Raw genomic sequence first — 20,668 nt, 5'->3', positions numbered from 1 at the left:
ACTAGGAGACGTTGGCCTCCTGGTTGATGAGAGGATTCAGATCCAGTTTGGTCTTCTCCAGGGCTGCGATCTTGGCCCTGCGTGAGGGTCGCACCGCAGGGGCCGAGTCAGGCACGTTTTCTCCGTCGCTGTGAGCGAGATGACAAAACGATCATGCGACTTTTAATCAATGTGGACGTGTCAGCTGACTTTAAGCACCTTCTGGATTGGCTGCCGCTACTCCAATCAGCGCAGGTGCAAGCAATCAGCTGCTCCTGTTGTGACTGATGCTGTAGCAACTCACATTACCTTCTTTATTGGCAATTATCCACTCAACAGATAAAATATCGGAACGGTAAGATGCAAAGACTTAAGTCAACATGACCATCATCTTTGTAGTTTGAGTTCCCTGCAGCGTTCACAATTGGTTGACGGCACGATGTGCACCCTGAACTCCATTGTAAAAATGTTTGTTTCGACATTTGTTGTTTGTTTTATTTTATGCTTAAATCTACCATGTTCACATTGGTAACGTTTGTAGTTATGTTACCTTTAATTTGGCTATTATAGTGTCATTTTGACAATTGTTTTGATTATATTACAATTGTAATATTTAATGATAAATGAATGTGTTGTGGCAGTTGTGGATGTCACCAATGTTTGAGGAAACACGCTTTTCCAAACACGTCTTTAATGAACTTCAATGAAGTTCATTGTGTTCTTTATGGTGTTTTTGAAACTGCACCAATTCTTTCCTCAGAATTTTCAACTAACTTGAAGTGTTTTGTTAAGAGGATTATTTATAATGTGAACATTTTAAGAATGTGCTTGTTCCATTTTTTTGGCCAAAGTAAAACAATCTGAAGTTGTCTTTATTTTTAAGTTATTATGCCATGATTTAACCAGTCCGGCCCGCGTGGGAATAGAGTTTCCTCCATGCGGCCCCTGAGCTCTAAACTAAACACAATTGATGCTAATCTACCTTTTTGTTCTTTTTTCCAAAAAAAGAATGGATAAGAGAACCGTTAAAAAAATGAATCTCATCCCTAATAAAGCATATTAAGAATATAAATAAGAAATTGTACCTTTCCTCTGACGACTCCGCCCTCTTGCTGGGTTTTCTGCCTCCTTTGGCTGCGCACGCCTTCCTCTGACCTGCTCAAATAGCACACATTATTAGACCTGCTCATATAGCACACACTAGACATGTTCATATAGCACACATTATTAGACCTGCTCATATAGCACACATTATTAGCCCTGTTCATATAGCACACATTATTAGACCTGTTCATATAGCACACATTATTAGACCTGCTCATATAGCACACATTATTAGCCATGTTCATATAGCACACATTATTAGACCTGCTCATATAGCACACATTATTAGCCCTGCTCATATAGCACACATTATTAGACCTGTTCATATAGCACACATTATTAGACCTGCTCATATAGCACACATTATTAGCCCTGTTCATATAGCACACATTATTAGACCTGTTCATATAGCACACATTATTAGACCTGCTCATATAGCACACATTATTAGCCATGCTCATATAGCACACATTATTAGCCCTGCTCATATAGCACACATTATTAGCCCTGTTCATATAGCACACATTATTAGACCTGTTCATATAGCACACATTATTAGACCTGCTCATATAGCACACATTATTAGCCATGTTCATATAGCACACATTATTAGACCTGCTCATATAGCACACATTATTAGCCCTGTTCATATAGCACACATTATTAGACCTGTTCATATAGCACACATTAGACCTGCTCATACAGCACACATTATTAGCCCTGCTCATATAGCACACATTATTAGCCCTGTTCATATAGCACACATTATTAGACCTGCTCATATAGCACACATTATTAGACCTGCTCATATAGCACACATTATTAGACCTGCTCATATAGCACACATTATTAGACCTGCTCATATAGCACACATTATTAGACCTGCTCATATAGCACACATTATTAGACCTGCTCATATAGCACACAATACCTCACAATGCACTCAGTAGGAGTAAAAATTAAACATGTTCTACCTCTTTTGTCTTTTTTGCTTGATTTAGTCGGGTCTTCCGCTGCAGTTTCTGTGAAAACACCGTGATCATTTATTGGGGTTTCAGACGCAGCCTTACACTGGACAAACTCACAATCACACCGAGTTTATATTTCTCATTTCAAGTCACACTATGTAAACAAACTTAATACAAGTCACAATCCCCTGAATAGTAATTTTTAGTGAGACTTAAGAACTTGTTTTAGGTAATAGATCTTATGAGGACAAAATACTACTTCACAAGTTTGTTATAAGACAGAAAACTTCAAAATACTAATAAGTATAGCTAATAATATGTCTGGGCCGATAACAAATGTTGCTTGACAATATATCGAACTACGAATTATCGCAGATAAAAAAATATTATTTCCATTATTTTCATGAGACCAAATTAACCACTGATGTAATGGTAATACCGTACATAATATTAATAAAGCATGTATATCCTTTCAAATGCAATACATTTGTATTTCTTTATATGTGTAGACTGCAATATGATGGCAGTCACACAAATAAGAGATACGTGTAGACTCCAATATGATGGCAGTCACACATAAGAGATACGTGTAGACTGCAATATGATGGCAGTCACACATAAGAGATACGTGTAGACTGCAATATGATGGCAGTCACACATAAGAGATACGTGTAGACTGCAATATGATGGCAGTCACACATAAGAGATACGTGTAGACTGCAATATGATGGCAGTCACACATAAGAGATACGTGTAGACTGCAATATGATGGCAGTCACACATAAGAGATACGTGTAGACTGCAATATGATGGCAGTCACACATAAGAGATACGTGTAGACTGCAATATGATGGCAGTCACACATAAGAGATACGTGTAGACTGCAATATGATGGCAGTCACACATAAGAGATACGTGTAGACTGCAATATGATGGCAGTCACACATAAGAGATACGTGTAGACTGCAATATGATGGCAGTCACACATAAGAGATACGTGTAGACTGCAATATGATGGTAGACACACATAAGATACGTGTAGACTGCAATATGATGGCAGTCACACATAAGAGATACGTGTAGACTGCAATATGATGGCAGTCACACATAAGAGATACGTGTAGACTGCAATATGATGGTAGACACACATAAGATACGTGTAGACTGCAATATGATGGCAGTCACACATAAGAGATACGTGTAGACTGCAATATGATGGCAGTCACACATAAGAGATACGTGTAGACTGCAATATGATGGTAGACACACATAAGATACGTGTAGACTGCAATATGATGGCAGTCACACATAAGAGATACGTGTAGACTGCAATATGATGGCAGTCACACATAAGAGATAGGTGTAGACTGCAATATGATGGCAGTCACACATAAGATACGTGTAGACTGCAATATGATGGCAGTCACACATAAGAGATACGTGTAGACTGCAATATGATGGCAGTCACACATAAGAGATACGTGTAGACTGCAATATGATGGTAGACACACATAAGATACGTGTAGACTGCAATATGATGGCAGTCACACATAAGAGATACGTGTAGACTGCAATATGATGGCAGTCACACATAAGAGATACGTGTAGACTGCAATATGATGGTAGACACACATAAGATACGTGTAGACTGCAATATGATGGCAGTCACACAAGAGATACGTGTAGACTGCAATATGATGGCAGTCACACATAAGAGATACGTGTAGACTGCAATATGATGGCAGTCACACATAAGAGATAGGTGTAGACTGCAATATGATGGCAGTCACACATAAGAGATAAGTGTAGACTGCAATATGATGGCAGTCACACATAAGAGATACGTGTAGACTGCAATATGATGGCAGTCACACAAGAGATACGTGTAGACTGAAATATGATGGCAGTCACACATAAGAGATACATGTAGACTGCAATATGACTCAAGTAAACAACACCAACATTTAATATGCTCCATTGAAAATATAGAACATTACACACGGCGCTCAAAAATCCATCAAAATGTTTTAGTAGGACTTTGGTAAGCTATAAAGCCACACCACTTGATGGATTGTACTGTGCTTCAACATAGGAGTATTATTATGGTGTGTGTATAAGGTAAGACATTATATGCCGTTTTGTTTCACAATATAATGCAAAAGCAACTTTTTTTACCTTCTGGTACCTGCTGATCTGTATTTGGGATCTGCATAAGTCCTGAAAATGTGAGATCTATCTACAAAATTTGCGATTTATCTACGCTGGAAAACTAACAGACTTTAATTTTTATTTATCATTGGTTAATTGACTTATTGAATATTGGCTCAGGCCTAATAATACGTTTTTATGGCTAATTTCACGTTTTTAAAGCTTAAATATAAAGTCTTCATTAAAGAAATCTTACCAAGACAATTTTGATTCGTTCCATTGGCACGTTTTGTGCTCATGACAAGCAGAAATGACTTTGTATTATTTTTGTGTTAGTCGGTGTATTCCTTTTGATCCTAATGTCTGTGCGTACCATCAGCATTGACATCCAGGTTCTGCAGTGCGGTGGCGTTGAGGAGCTGGGCTTGATCGTTGGAATCCACCAGGTAAGAAATCATCTTCTCCAGAGCTCGCAGACAGACGCGGTCCTTCACAACCTGCGGGACACGAGGAAGCATTGAGTGGCAGTGGAACACACCAGATGACAAAAACTCATGTGGTCAAAGACAGATTTTTGTTTTACACTTTTGCATGAAAACCAAATTGGCCGCCAATATTTGGCCTTTAGTATATCGGCATTGGCTACATCTGCAGATAAAACATTTACACATATGATATCAGCATTTAGTACAGGGTGCGCCAACCTGTCGATCGCGATATACCAGTCGATCTTTGGGACCCTACTGGTCGATCGGGAAAATGTTAGGAAAACATTTTTATTATGACATCAGTGACACCTCACCAGAGGGGGGAGTCAACTGACCCGCAATCAGGCAAGCATTTTAACACAATCATCGTTTGCCTGCGATGGGAAGCTAACAAGCCAAATAAAATAGTCTGTGAACATTGCTCCAAAGTACACATTTGGTGTATATTTATTATGCACACAAAAGTAAACATAGACATGTGCAAAGGCAGTAATATATGATCAAAAGGGTGGCAGCAAAGAAGGACTTTCTTTTTAATCCCCTCTTTGTCACACAGGAAAAACCCGCCAGGTGAAAAGCTGATTTTACCATTTCCCGCGCTGACGTAAGACAACCATGTGATTTGTGCACCATATGTGACATAGGAGGAATAAGTACACTAAAGTACTAAGACTATAGTAGCAATAAACAGTCTGCTTCTACAGCTGTGGTGCCAAAAATGCAGGGAAAACACGAAGAAACACAATAAGATAAACCCCAAAAACACAATACAAATAAATAAATACATACATATATATACATACATGTACATATTTACACATATACATACAGTATATACACTTATATACATATGTACACATATATACATTCACACATATATATACATATACACATACATATATACATAAATACACATACACACACACACTTTGGAGCTTCTGCCTCGAAAGAAAATTATGTTGGCCTTGGTGCACTTCTAACTTGCCTTGGTGTCCTAAAAAATGGGCCCTCCTTTATAACCTATCTAAAGGCTTAGTGGCCACATGCGTGGACAGCACCTTTTAGCTCTTATTTCCAAAATTGTGTACACTACTGAATTGGGGTCTTATGGCCGCTTACGTGGACACTTATACTGCCATCTGGTGGTGTCAGAAGAGTATAACATACAATGGAATTTGGGGGATAAAAGTGTAAAAATAAGAACTAGCATGTCACTAAACATGAAGTACACGTTTGTTACTAATGGACTAAGTACATCGTATCAAAAGATTATTCTTAGTTTTTATTCTAATTAGGGTCCAATAAGCCCAAATAGCAAAGAGAAATAAAAAAAAGCATGTAAACAAACAGCTTGGGCCTTAAGAGGATTTATTATAAGGCACACTTGCCTTAACCTTAAAAAGTTAAAATTTGAGGCCTGTTATTGACATATACTACTAATGTTTAAATAACCTTTACTGCAAATGAATATCTGTTCTATCTCCCTGACTACTAATAATCTATATGGGCCCTGAAAAAACCCTATCAGTGGATCTGTACTCCGAATGATGTATGGAATATGTAGATGTGTTGGACCTACCAGGACAATCTGCTGCAGAAGTGACAGCAGGTCTTTCTTGACGGTCTCGTCTCTGCTGAGTTCCAGGTAGGTGAGGGTCTTGGCGTAGAGACGCACCTCCGGGGCGGTGGGGTCACTCAGCATCTCGCCGCACATGCGCACCGCCAAGTAGTCGTGGACGCACACTTCCTAAAGCCACACAAAAACCAACGTCAATTCTCCCTCAAAGACGTACGATGAGAACCATGCAATAGGAGATGGGGGTGTTGTCACTTACAAAGATTGTCTATTGAAGGCTAGGGAAAATGGGGCAAAAGTCAAAGAGTATCACAGCAGCATCGCTTGTTAGGAAGCAGCAAGTAGTTTTTAGCAACAACTCTCTTGAATTGAAGTTATTTTTCAAATAATTGTAGTTATTTTATGTCTGGATCTTTTGTTGAATGTATGTTGGGTGCACTGAGACTCTTCTTGCCAAAAGTTGCATTGACAATAAAAGGCTATCTAAATGTGCTTCAATTAAAAATGTAAAAAAAGATTGTCCTACTGATAAATCCAGAGTATTTAGCAGGGGAAAGTCAGAGTGATTGTCAAACTGTGGTGCGTGGGCTCCATCTAGGGGTATACCAAAGAAGTCTAAAATTGTACTGTATATGGCAGGGGTGTCAAACATGCGGTCCGTGGGCCGAAAACGTTTAATCCGGCCCGCAGCCCACAAAATAAACATGCAAAGTATAAAAATGAGGTGAAATTTTTTCATGAAAGAAACTTCAGTTCTAAATGTGTCCACTGGATGTCGCAATCATTGGCACTTTCATCAATCAATCAATCAATGTTTATTTATATAGCCCTAAATCACAAGTGTCTCAAAGGGCTGCACAAGCCACAACGACATCCTCGGTACAGAGCCCTTTAACTTTAACTTAATAGCAATTCAAGTGTAACCCACGTCACACATGACAGTGTTTAAAGATGACTTTAAGCACCCTCTGGATTGGCTGCCGCTACTCCAAGTACAAGCAATCAGCTGCTCTGGTTGTGACTGATGCTGTAGCAACTCACATTACCTTCTTTATTGTCAATTATCCACTCAACAGATAAAATGTCGGAATGGTAAGATGCAAAGACTTAAGTCAACATGACCATCATCTTTTTAGTTTGAGTTCCCTGCAGCGTTCACAATTGGTTGACGGCACGACGTGCACCCTGAACTCCATTGTAAAAATGTGTGTTTCTACATTTGTTGTTTTATTTTATTTTAAATCTAGCATGTTCACATTGGTAACGTTTGTAGTTATGTTACCTTTAATTTGGCCATTATAGTGTCATTTTGACATTTGTTTTGATTATATTATAATTGTAATATTTAATGATAAATGAATGTGTTGTGACAGTTGTGGATGTCACCAATGCGGCAGTTTGAGGAAACACTATTGCTTTTCCAAACACGTCTTTAATGAACTGCCAATATTAGAATGCTAAACAGGAAGTGCATGAAGTTGAATGGCTTTGTAAAAACACAAGACAAAGTCTCAGTGTTTTGCCAAGAGGTTTATTTGCAATACGTACAGTTCCAGAATGTGCTTGTTCTATGTTTGGCCACAGTAGGACAAAGAAAACAATTTTGAAATTGTCTTTATTTTTAAATTATTATGCCATGATTTTACCAGTCCGGCCCGCGTGGGAATAGATTTTCCTCCATGCAGCCCCTGAGCTAAAATGAGTTTGACACCCCTGGTTTATAGAGTATAATTGTTGATGTTTGTGCATTGTTTGTAATGTTACAGTGGCCAAAAAAATTAATATACATGTTAAATAAAACCTCTGCCGTTTTTTTAATGAATACTTAGGTCTACTACGCTACTGTATTTTAATATTGGTCATATATATATATATATATATTTTTTTTGTCATAAAGAAATACAATCATGTGTGCTTACGGACTGTATCCCTGCACACTGTATTGATCTATATTGATTTATAATGTATATATTGTGTTTTGTATGTTGATTTAATAAAAAATGAAATAATTTGAATTTTTTTAATTTCCTGTGCGGCCCAGTACCAATCGGTCCACGGACCGGTACCGGGCCATGGCCCGGTGGTTAGGGACCACTGCTGTATATGAATGAGGTAGATCCCCTCCACTTGGTACATTAAAAAGTAGCACGTCTGCAGAAAAAGTGTGGTCACCTCTGATATAGATATTTGCAATGTATTATTTGGTATAACATTTACATATAATTTTTTATGTAAGCAGTTAGAAATCTCCTTTTGGCTGCATGGTGATCACCTGAAAACATGTTTAAAAAAATAAATTCTTATATCAAAATGTTCTTGTAATTTAATTAATTTAATTTAATTTGAATTTTTTTCAAAATTAACTTTTGAAAATGATCAATCGATTTGGAATCGGGATGAATAAGAAAGGCAATTCAGATGTGACGTGTGGCCTAGTGTTTACCTCTGTGTTAGTTACAGGCTTGACGAGGGCACTGGGACGGGTCAGTTCCACCAGCAGCTCCACCACGTTGTTCATGTCCACCTCGGCGAGCGGAGAGGTGGCGGGGGCCTTTATCAGAGTGCGCATGGTCGGAAGGAAACTCTCCTCCACAACTTCCTGGTGCGACCTGATGCACAAAGACAGCGCGGTCCCATCAGCACTTTTGTAAGGTGGCGAAACAAAGACTTGTGTTCGGATACCTGCTCTCGCGGGCGTAGAGCTGGAAAAAGATGCCCAGGCAGTGGCGGAGGCGGATGTCGTCCTCTGTGACCGGGTTGTACCACAGCAGAATCAAACGAGACAGCACCTTGGCGCTGGACATGCGACCTGTGTACATCAGCTTGGCCAGGCCCTCTGCTGCCTCAGTGCGCAGCTCTGACACCTGCAAGCCACGTTTTCACACATAAGCACTGCATTTAGCAACATTTACCATATTTTCCGGACCATAGGGCGCACCGGACTATAAGGCGCACTGCCGATGAGCGGGTCTAGTCAGGTCTATTTTCATACAAAAGGCACACCGGATTATAAGGCACATTAAAGGGTTCATATAATTGTTTTCCCCCCCTAAATGTAAAAGACTTCCTTGTGGTCTACATCAGTGTTTTTCAACCACTGTGCCGTGGCACACTAGTGTGCCGTGAGATAGTCGGATGTGCCGTGGAAGATTATATACCGGTAATTTCAGATATTTTGGTTGAAAACATTTTTTGCAAACCAGTAATTATAGTCTGCAAATTATGTGTTGCTGTTGTTGAGTGTCGGTGCTGTCTAGAGCTCAGCAGAGTACCCGTGTAATACTCTTCCATATCAGTAGGTGGCAGCCGGTAGCTAATTGCTTTGTACATGCAGGTAAAAAGGTGTCTTATGCTTAAACCAAAAATAAAAAAGGTGAGTGCCCTTAAGAAAAGGCATTGAAGCTCAGGGAAGGCTATACAGAACGAAACTAAAACTGAACTGGCTACAAAGTAAACAAAAACAGAATGCTGGACGACAGCAAAAACTTACTGTGGAGCAAAGACGGCGTCCACAATGTACGGTACATCTGAATATCAATCCCAATCAACAATGTCCCCACAAAGAAGGTTAAAAACAACTGAAATATTCTTAAATGCTAAAACAAAGTAGATGCGGGAAATACGTATAAGACATGAAACTGCTACTGGAAAATACCAAAAAAAGAGAAAAAGACACCAAAATAGGAGCGCAAGACAAGAAGTAAAACACTACACACAGGAAAACAGCAAAAAACTCAAAATAAGTCATGACATAATGTGACAGGTGGTGACAGTACACCTACTTTGAGACAAGAGCTATATTGATGCATGCTTGGTTATGGTTTTAAAGTCATGTCCAACAATTGCGACAACGACTTTTTACTGTCAACTGAGTTTATGATTTCTGCTGGTGGTGTGCCTCCGGATTTTTTCAACGCAAAAATGTGAACCGTGGAAAAAGCGTCCGACCGGAACTCTCGTATAACTAAAGTTCCTTGGGTGAATAATGTAAACTCACGACACCGGTATATTTTAGTGCTTTCATGGCGAGTTTACTGACAGATATAAGTAAGAACTTTACACTACTTTATATTAGAAATGGCAACAGCGGAGGATGAATGTCACATAAGAAGACAGAGAAAAAGAAGAAGCTTATCGACTATAGTGTGGTCATGGACTACAAAGGCGGACATGCGCAAATTTTCAGGACTTATGCAGATCCCAAATACACATCCGCAGGTACCAGAAGGTAAGAAAAGTTGCTTTTGCATAATATTGCGAAACAAAACGCCAGATAATATGTCTGCTAAAGGGTGCCATTTTGCGGTCCTTATAGACACACCATAGTAGTACTTGTATCTCTGACTACGGTAGCCGTAACGGGCCGACAATCCATCAAGCGGTGCGACTTCAAAGTCCTACTAAAACATTTTGACAGATTTTTGAGCGCCGTGTGTAATGTACTTTTATTTTCAATGGAACATTTAAAGTTTTGGTGTTGTTTACTGGCGTCATATTGCAGTGTACACATATCTCTTATGTGTGACTGCCATCTACTGGTCACACTTATTTCACCATGTACCAAATAAAATTGCTTCGAGGTCAGTAAGCACAACTAGAATTAAAGCTGCAAGCAGCATTGGTCGGGTCCGCCTTCTGGCAGGTGCTAGTCCTAGGTGTCCAATACTTTTGTCCAGTGGTAGTCCTGAGTGAGACCTACATAGAGGTTTTGGTTTCGTGTCTCTACGATATTGGTACTGGGAGTTAGAGGAAGTTGTGTCTGAGTTCACATTGTCATTATAGGCTATTGTGTGTATTGAGGCCAAAGAAGGTCTAATCGCAGTTTCGTTGTCATTTTTGGCACCGTAGCAGCATCAGTGCTGCGGGTCTTTGAAGGCTCGTAAAATCAAAACGGTAGCACTTAATCATTATCCGTCGTCAACTTTTAATCAGAAGGGTTCAATCTCTCTCCTGTAGCAGTTTGAAGCGGAAACTACAAACGCGCTCAGAGGAGATAACGTTTGATGTTTGGTGACCGTTTGGTACAAAAATGTTGTTTTGAAATGGAGATAACAAACTTCCTGTTGATTTTTGCTGAAGGGTGTCAATGTATGAAATCTAGGTCTAAATGAGACCTACATAGAGGTATTTTTTTCATGTCTCTACGACGTTCCTACCGGAAGTTACAAGCAGTTTTGTCAGAGTTTTCCTCTGAGGAGCAGTTTTTTGTCTTTTTTTCCAAAAATTATGTAGAGCACAATTTTGAGTTTTGGGATTCGGTTTTTTTTTTAGATCACAGTTTCCACCAGTCCCGATGTGTGTGAGAAGTTTGGTGAGTTTTGAAGTATTTTAAGGGGGTCAAATTACAGCTCAAAAATCAAAAATGAGTGTTTTTAGTCATTTTTTGTCTTGAAGGGGAAATTGCCAACTTCCTGTTGGTTTTCGCCCGAAGAAGTGAAATTATGAATTGTAGGTCTAACTGAGACCTACATACCGGTTTTTGTTTCATGTCTCTACGACCTTCCTAGTGGGAGTTAGAGGCATTTTTCTTCCTAGGGGGCGCTAGAGAGCAATGTTGATTTTTGGTATTTTTTTTTACCACTAAAGTGTGCTGTACCCGGGGTTTAATGTGTATGTCAAATTTGGTGAGTTTTGAAGCATGTTAAGGGGGGCTAAGTAGTGCGCGACCGTGCGGAATAATAATAAAGAATAATAATAATAAACATTACAATTTCAATAGGGTCCTTTCGTCCCATTGCAAAAGGACTCCCTTTGGGATTCCTTTTGAAAAGGTCCTGTGCGGACCCTAATTATTCCGTACATTAGGCGCCCCTGGTTATAAGGCGCACTGTCGATTTGAGAAAATGAAAGAATTTGAAGTGCGCCTTATAGTCCGAAAAATACAGTAATTGCAAAAAGATGTATGTTTGATGTATCATAAGATTTCCTGTTAAAATAAAGCCAATGATGAATTACTATGTAGTCCCTTTTACTTTGAAAAGCATCAAAATACATTTTGGTACTGGTACCAAAATATTAGTATCGGGACAACGCTACATCCTTCATTACGCTGACCTCATTATCCAGGAGCTCTGACAGCATGGCTACGATGCTCTGAGCCGTGTCCTCGGTCACGTCTCCCTCCTTTTCGTCCTCCTTCCTCTCCGCTGACTTTTGACCGGCGCCGCTGTCCGAGAGCAGCTGGAAGCCGAACAGAAGCAGCAGATCGACGACGGCTCGCAGGGCGCAGATTCGAATCCTGATATCGTCGAGCTGCGCAATCTGAAAATAAAAATAAAAATACGGAACCTAAGTTTTCCTACATTCACGTGGAATTTAACTGACCTCCATTTGTTGATGTTACCTGCAGCAGGAGGACCATGTGGGTCTTGGCGAAGTCCTTGCAATGCAGGGCGCACGTGCCTAGACAGACCACCGCCATGCTGCGGACAGTAGGGTGAGCACTCGCAATGCTGGGCAGGATCTGAAAGGAACAGAGTGTGTATTGGTGCATCTCGCTGTTAATTGTTATGATGACCTTGCAACGCATTGTCACAAACAACTAAAATACCACTTTGTAGTTTTCTTCACAATAATATTAACAAGTACAACACATGTTCTAGGAGTCTAATAGCAGTTTGTTGAAGCAAAACAGTGTTTAATGTCTCCTGGAGGAGGTTGTAGTGGTATTGTACCAGTACGGACGTCAAGGCGCTTATTGTCGGGCTGATTCTACTCTTCATGTTCATCTGCTTCAGCAGCTCAGCGCACATCGTCAGACACCTCAGCAGAGTCTCTGGATCGTTCTAGACAGACAACAATAACACAAAATGTATCTGGTAACACTTTTTTTTTTGTTCAGGACTAAGCATGTTCATTCCATTAGTGGCCTTGATTAAAATACAAACCCCAAAAGCAGTGAAGTTGTCACCTTGTGTAAATGGTAAATAAAAAGAAAATACAATGATTTGCTAATCCTTTTCAACTTACATTCAATTGAATAGACTGCAAAGACAAGATACTTCATGTTCACACTGAGAAACTTCATTTAATTTTACAAATACTCATGAACTTGGAATTTAATGGCGGCAACACATTGCAAAAAAGTTGTCACAGGGGCATTTTTACCAGTGTGTTACATGGCCTTTCCTTTTAACAACACTCAAAGGTTTGGGAACTGAGGAGACACATTTTTGAAGTGGAATTATTTCCCATTTTTGCTTGATGTACAGCTTAAATTGTTCAACAGTCTTCGTTGTGGTATTTTAGGCTTCGTATTGCGCCACACATTTTCTGTGGGGGACAGGTCTGGGGCCGTACTTATCAAGCTTCTTAGAATTACTCCTAAGAAGTCTGCTAAGAGTTGACTTAAGAGTAAATAAATTCTTCGCTGAAAGCTGCACTTAAAAGTTAGTTATCAAGCGTCTTACTCACACTTTCAGCGAAGTGTAGGACTGAATCTTAAGTGTCACACTCAGAGCTGAATTACGACATTACTATGTGCCGTAAACGCAATTTTAGGTGACGTCATTTCTGTGTCCATAGAAATGACCAATCACGGAAGGGAATCCGTTGTCTAAGAATAAAGAAATATCTTGGAAATATTTAAGTGGACAATGGGAGTGTATATTTTGACAATAAACTACAAAATAATACAAAACAAACAAGTCCCCGCCGGCACTCACGCTACCGCTCCCTCTCTTCTCTCGCCCACACACTCACTGACGTCACTCACCTCACGGCCACACACATACGCTACTGTCATAACATTTTCTTTCCAATTCATTAATTAGGCAACTAATTTGAAACTGGTGTGGGTGGCTCTATATATACTAGCCCACTGCAGCCACATGCAGAAATCAACAAGGAATCGAAAAGTATTAAATCTGTGACAAAAATAATATCCGCTCTGTCTAAACGATACCGTTTGATCAGCTGCTCGTCATAAAAAAAAAAAAAAACATTGTTCCGTTCCCTGAACGTTCGCAGCACGTCTCTCTCGCCTCAGTGCCACCCCCTGCTGGCAACTCCTAACCACTTAAGACACCTCTGAAGGTCTCTTAAATATCGTGGAGAGTAGGAGTGATTCTTAGACTTAAGAACGTTGATAAAAAGCTTTTATTCTTAAGTTTGAGAGTAGGACCGCAAATTCTCAGGACTTAAGTGTAAAATGGCACTCTAAGAAGCTTGATAAGTACGGCCCCTGGACTACAGGCAGGCCAGTCTAGTACCCGCACTCTTTTACTACGAAGCCACGCTGTTGTAACACAAGCAGAACCTCCAGGTTCTGTAACAGCTTCTTCCCTCAGGCCGTAAGAGTCTTGAACGCATCACAATGGATTAATGGATTAACTCGCTGGAATAAAAAAGACAATATAACATACATCCATAAACATGGATGCATATGAAAAAGTGCAATATATTTATCTGTATAGTAACCTATTTATTTATTTATATATGCACCTTATTGGTTTTTTTATCCTGCACTACCATGAGCTAATGAAACGAAATTTCGTTCTTATCTGTACTGTAAAGTTCAAATTTGAATGACAATAAAAAGGAAGTCTAAGTCTATTCAATTGAATATAAGTTGAAAAGGATTTGCAAATCATTGTATTCTGCTTTTATTTACCATTTACACAACATGACAACTTCACCGCTTTGGGGGTTTGTATATTCAGGTCACTGCAGTGGTATGATGATAAAATATTTTTGTCGCTAATAGTAAAGCATTCCCATTAATATAAGCCTTCTTAAATTGAGTAAATAAACCTCCGAGCCTACAGTATGTTGTCATAAGTACCTTCTCAGTGCGGATCTCAATGTCGGCCGGCTGAGCGCTCTCCTGGATGACCTTGTGCTCCTTCTCCAGCTCTGTGATGGACTGCTTTATCTCGGCAGCGCGGTTGAAATCCTGCGCTGCGATGCACTCCCCCAAGGCTTCCTTGGCCTCCAAGATCCGTACCTTCACCTCTGCTAGCTGAATGGAGGAGCCGGGGGATAAGGTTATTCCTTAGTCAAAAGCCCTCCTGGGGATTGTTGACAGGAGGCAAACGACACGCGTCGACAAGAAAAACAACAACAGCCGCCTGGAGACTCTCTGAAGAAGGATCAGGTGAGGAACATGGGAGCTCAGGATGCTTGTTGAGATTAAGATGCAAGGAAGAAATGTGACTGCGACTGAGGTAAACTAGGACAAATAAAATAGAGAGAAGCTTGGCATGCAAAGACAAATCCCTCTTTAACCAGTCACACATGCCTGGTAAAATCCATAACCATCTGCTCCAGAGAGAACAGATGGAGGAGATGTTCCCACCTGAATTTGCTGGCGACGACTCGCGTTCTCGTCCACTGGCTGGCTCGCTTCTGTGATTGGCTCCCGCAGATCGGAGATGATTTCTGCCACCTGTGCAGAATTAAAACAAAGATCTCTGTGAGAATGACCATACTGCATCTTTATGACAGCAATTAGACAGTTGGGCGTTGGATGATGATTCAATATGATTTCTGCAGAATAGAGCAGTCATGTACATTACACACTAAGGATGTGAATCTTTGGGCACCTAACGATTCAATATGATTCAGACTCCTGAGGTGACGATTCGATTTAGAATCAATTCTAGATTAAACATGATTCTCAATTCAATCGGATTCTGGCAATGTATTATTTGATATAATAATTACAGTATAATGACACTTTGCTTACAGGTGCGAGCATTTCAGTCACATTTGCAATTAAAAATGGGTCGTGCGAGTATTGGGAAGTAGCACACATGCGAATAAACATTTTACCCTTTAATTAGCACAGTGGTCTGCAACACGTGGCTCTGGAGCTCTTTTGTGCCTCCGCCGTGGCTTTGAAACTAAATGTCAACAAATAATGGCTACTTAATTTATTACATTTTATTTTATTTAGTTAGTTTATTTGATCAGTTGTTATTTTGGAGAGTTCTGGGATCTTGTCATATGAAAATAAAACATTGTTATATTATTCGATCCAAACGTATTTCACAGCCCCTATGTGTCATCTCTTGCTGCCAAGTATTGTTTTTAGCGGTCAACCCCAATGGACGGATCAAAAAAGAGAAACATTTTATTTATTTCCATTAACATTTTTTGCTTTCATTGATGACAAGGTTGTTTTCCCTTTTTGGTCAAATGAAATATGCCGCAGTTGTTGTTTTTTTAATTCATTAATAAGGGAAGGATATTTAAGACATTTCATATTGCTTCTAAATTTTTTCTGTGCAACAAATAAAAATGTTTATGTTACTAATTTAGTTTCATTTAATAGCACCGGTGCTACTCGTCAAAAAGCTAAGCGTATAGCCCTGGGTTAGAAACGATTCCTTCTCGTCGCATGGAGATGGCCTAAAAACTCTTTCTTTTAAAAAAAAAATTATTTTCATCCATCCATCCATTTTCTACTGCTTGTCCCTCTCAAGGATGTGGGGGGTTGGAGCGATTTTTGAAAATTAGGATTCGATTTAAAATCGGAATGAATAGGAATCGCAATTTTTTTTTTGTCCATCCCTATTTCACACTGTCAAAGAGTGCTTAATGCTGATGCAATACCACAAGGAATGCTTGGTGAGCACAATAAGTCCCTCTGGACATTTTCTGGAAAAGTGTTTTGCGCACCCTGACGGCAAGTGTGGAAGTCGGTTCTGAAGTATGAAGTAAAGAGACGTGACTTCGTCACCTCGCCTGGTTATTGATTCCAACCCAGAATATTACACTGCACATACCTACACTCCTTCAAAGGCTGTGCTACTGTTTGCAAAGCATTGCACTTTCAAATACAACAATTAGTAGAGAGGAGTGTTATGTGTGTGTATATGTGTAAATAAATGAACACTGAAATTCAAGTATTTATTTTATGTACACTACCGTTCAAAAGTTTGGGGTCACCCAAACAATTTTGTGGAATAGCCTTCATTTCTAAGAACAAGAATAGACTGTCGAGTTTCAGATGAAAGTTCTCTTTTTCTGGCCATTTTGAGCGTTTAATTGACCCCACAAATGTGATGCTCCAGAAACTCAATCTGCTCAAAGGAAGGTCAGTTTTGTAGCTTCTGTAACGAGCTAGACTGTTTTCAGATGTGTGAACATGATTGCACAAGGGTTTTCTAATCATCAATTAGCCTTCTGAGCCAATGAGCAAACACATTGTACCATTAGAACACTGGAGTGATAGTTGCTGGAAATGGGCCTCTATACACCTATGTAGATATTGCACCCAAAACCAGACATTTGCAGCTAGAATAGTAATTTACCACATTAGCAATGTATAGAGTGTATTTCTTTAAAGTTAAGACTAGTTTAAAGTTATCTTCATTGAAAAGTACAGTGCTTTTCCTTCAAAAATAAGGACATTTCAATGTGACCCCAAACTTTTGAACGGTAGTGTATATATATATATATATATATATATATATATATATATATATATATATATATATATATATATATATATATATATATATATATATATAAAAGAAATACTTGAATTTCAGTGAATTCTAGCTATAAATAAACTCCCCCTGCCCCATCTCCCAAATTTGGAGGTCTCAAGGTTGGCAAGTATGCATACAACTGCCAAAATACTTGTCCTCTTTCTCAATCTTTTACACGCAATAATTCGGTTCAGAAAATGATGACTATGATTGCACAATATCCTTGAAATTGCCACAAATGTGCCAGTACGGAGACAAACTAGTTGAAGCCATTTTTACTTGCGTAAACACTGCAGTGCGTGTGACGTCGTGTCTGCATATGGGTCAGGTTGCATTCACATTAGAAATCACTTTTTTGTGTAATGTGAAGGGCCACTAAAATTGGACATCTTACCCTGCAGTGTGAGCGTAACCTAAGTTGTAAAGTACAGTAAGTACGAGGTGGATAGCAATGCAGATAATGGGAGTGCTCTATTGCGGCCATAAAGCCCTCCAAAAAACCGCCAACAATACACCATTTACATGTCGTGACCAGAATATTAACCAAGTGTTAGCGCTTATAAAAGCAATATCTCTAACGCAGACAAACTATTTTTAGTGGCGCAGTGATCACAGAGAGCTAACTGGGAAAAAATCATGTCTGTCACCTGGATAGTAGAAGGTTGTGGACATACTTTTTTTAAACCTGCACGAAGATTATCATTAATTCTTCATCTAAATGGGAAGGTACTAACATCCCATCAGTCAGCATCTCAGTGAGAGCAGACACTGTACAGTAAGTGATTGCTTTATTATGCTCAGTTTGTATTTCTTGTTTAGCACTTAGCCAAACTGCTAGATGATGCTTAGTGTTTCACTCAAGCTGGATATGTTTAGCACACAGCTTCTAAACCTTGTAGAGGATCCTCCTTATATTCAGGATAAAAAATCTAAGTTTTTAGATCATCGTTCGTCCAAAAGTAGTGTTTGTTGTCTCTCATGAAGTCTGCCATTAGTAGTAGTGTTGTTGTTGTTGAAGGGAAAAGAAAACGTTGTCATGCATCCGTGAAATTAACACGCCACTGCAATATATGCAAAACATATAAATATTACATGTTATTATGAATGTGCCTGTTACTACATTATATATACTTACAGCACTTTAAAGGCGAAATAGAGCGAATTCCATTGGCTCCATTTTTAGGTGACCTTTGCTAACGTTTATTTACGAGTTATCATTCATCTTTATAACTTCTTTTTATTCCTTTCATGAAAATGGATATATACAAGCCACGTACAGTTCACATTTTCATTGTTTTTTGTTTCTTATACATTTCCTCAAATCCCTTCACTGGCTTCCTGTTCCACTCAGGATTGAATACAAAGTCTCCCTACTACCGTATTTCCTTGAATTGGCGCAGGGAATATAGTATTCGCACGTCTAGAATTACTGCCGGGTCAAAGTCGTTTCTCAAAATAATTAACGCATGCTTGGCCTTATCGCCGGTTTATTATTGAAGCTGGATCAAATTCGTTTCGCAAAATATTAATTTTATTATCGCATGTCTATAATTTTCGCCGGGTCAAACTCGTTTCGCAAAATATTTAGCATATGGCTAGAACTTCCACCGGGTCAAATTTGGTACGTCACGAGTGACGCATCTGTCCTCATTTTCAAAATGGAGGAAGCGGCTTTCAGTAGTTTACAATCGCACAAAGGAAAAAAGATAAAGAGCTTTTCAGTAGGATTTAAGGTCCAAGCTATTGAATACCGGTACAGTATGCTAAAGAGAACAGTAAGCAGCTATGTTTTATTAATATACCGTAGCTGCGTGTGTGAAATACTGTATAAGTCATTAAATGACTCCCGCCTCCTGGTGGTAGAGGGCGCTGCCGCGCTAGTGATCCTTCTTGCGACTTCCGGTACTGCAGAAGAAGTGAACACACGCAGCAAGAGATTTTTTTTCAGATGGAGGATTGCATACCAGTATCTAAAATAAAACAGTTTTCTAAACTGGACTTTCAATGGAAGCAGGAGGTAATAATTAAAGGAATATCTCCATCGAAACAGAGACTTTTAAAACTGAAGAAAGAAAATAAGGAAGACTTCTATAAACAAGTTATCGATGCTTTTGGTCAGAAGGAGCTGCAAATGGACTCCATTTATAAGTACAGGTAAGACCATAACAACGTTTTTTTAATTAAATGTGCTTTTCATGATGGTATGCTTACATCACACTCAAAGCGCACGCCTAAATTTTATGGATTCCTTTTGGTAAACGCCGGAGTGAGAAGAGGTTTTAAAATAATTACCGCATGCACGGCCATCCCGCCGGTTTCCGGTAAACGCAGGAGTGACAGGAGGTTTTAAATTAATTAGCGCCCCTGCGGCCATTCAAGGAAATACGGTAACCCACCAGTGCCTCCGTGGAAATGCCCCCCCTCTACCTCAAAGAACTGCTCACCCCCAAATCCTCCACACGACACCTCCGCTCCGGACAGGCTAACCTCCTCCAACCTCCGAGGACAAAGCTACGTACAATGGGAGACCGGGCTTTCTGCTCCACCCGCTCCCAGTCTGCGGAACGCTCTCCCTGACCACCTGAGGGCACCACAGACTCTGGATGCTTTTAAAAAAGGCTTAAAAACCCTTCTTTTAAAAAAAGCCTTTTTTAGATTTATGCGTGCTCATTCTAGCTATTAGGCTGTTCTAGTTTTTATTTGTATTATCTTTTTATTTTTTTAATACACTGTAGCACTTTGAGGTTGTTTGCTTAATGTAAAGTGCTTTTACAAATAAAATCCATTATTATTATTATTATTCCATTATCAGAAAGGAGCAGATGGAAGAATAATATTCTTATATTTATCGGCCCCTTTTTTTTAACATAAATGATTTTAGATGACTTTATCACTGTTCCCTCCACCAACACCCGAACTCCGACATACTTTTTAATTTTCCTTTAAGCATTTTCACAATGACACGTCCAA

At 39.4% G+C, this 20,668-nt stretch overlaps 1 protein-coding gene across 2 annotated transcripts in view; it reads right to left on the bottom strand.

Annotated features, from left to right (window-relative positions):
* ncapg (non-SMC condensin I complex, subunit G) overlaps positions 1-20,668 on the bottom strand; it is a 35,622-nt gene that overhangs the window by 209 nt on the left and 14,745 nt on the right. For both annotated transcript variants that reach the window (XR_009821760.1, XM_062025990.1), the window contains exons 11-22: positions 15,559-15,648; positions 15,046-15,222; positions 12,938-13,048; positions 12,607-12,726; positions 12,318-12,524; positions 8,946-9,127; positions 8,707-8,872; positions 6,267-6,434; positions 4,573-4,696; positions 2,058-2,105; positions 1,065-1,134; positions 1-128 (exon numbers count right to left, since the gene is read on the bottom strand). The exon at positions 1-128 is cut by the window's left edge. Coding sequence is in view for 1 of the 2 variants with exons in the window: in XM_062025990.1 (XP_061881974.1) it covers positions 2-128; positions 1,065-1,134; positions 2,058-2,105; positions 4,573-4,696; positions 6,267-6,434; positions 8,707-8,872; positions 8,946-9,127; positions 12,318-12,524; positions 12,607-12,726; positions 12,938-13,048; positions 15,046-15,222; positions 15,559-15,648 (1,590 nt within the window). In the remaining variant the exon portion in view is untranslated. The remainder of the gene's footprint in view (positions 129-1,064; positions 1,135-2,057; positions 2,106-4,572; positions 4,697-6,266; positions 6,435-8,706; positions 8,873-8,945; positions 9,128-12,317; positions 12,525-12,606; positions 12,727-12,937; positions 13,049-15,045; positions 15,223-15,558; positions 15,649-20,668) is intronic.

Source organism: Entelurus aequoreus, linkage group LG18 (genome assembly GCF_033978785.1).
Source record: "Entelurus aequoreus isolate RoL-2023_Sb linkage group LG18, RoL_Eaeq_v1.1, whole genome shotgun sequence".
Taxonomy (NCBI): Eukaryota; Metazoa; Chordata; class Actinopteri; order Syngnathiformes; family Syngnathidae; genus Entelurus; species Entelurus aequoreus.
The sequence above is the reverse complement of the archived record's forward strand: the minus strand, read 5'-3'. Positions and strand labels throughout refer to the sequence as shown.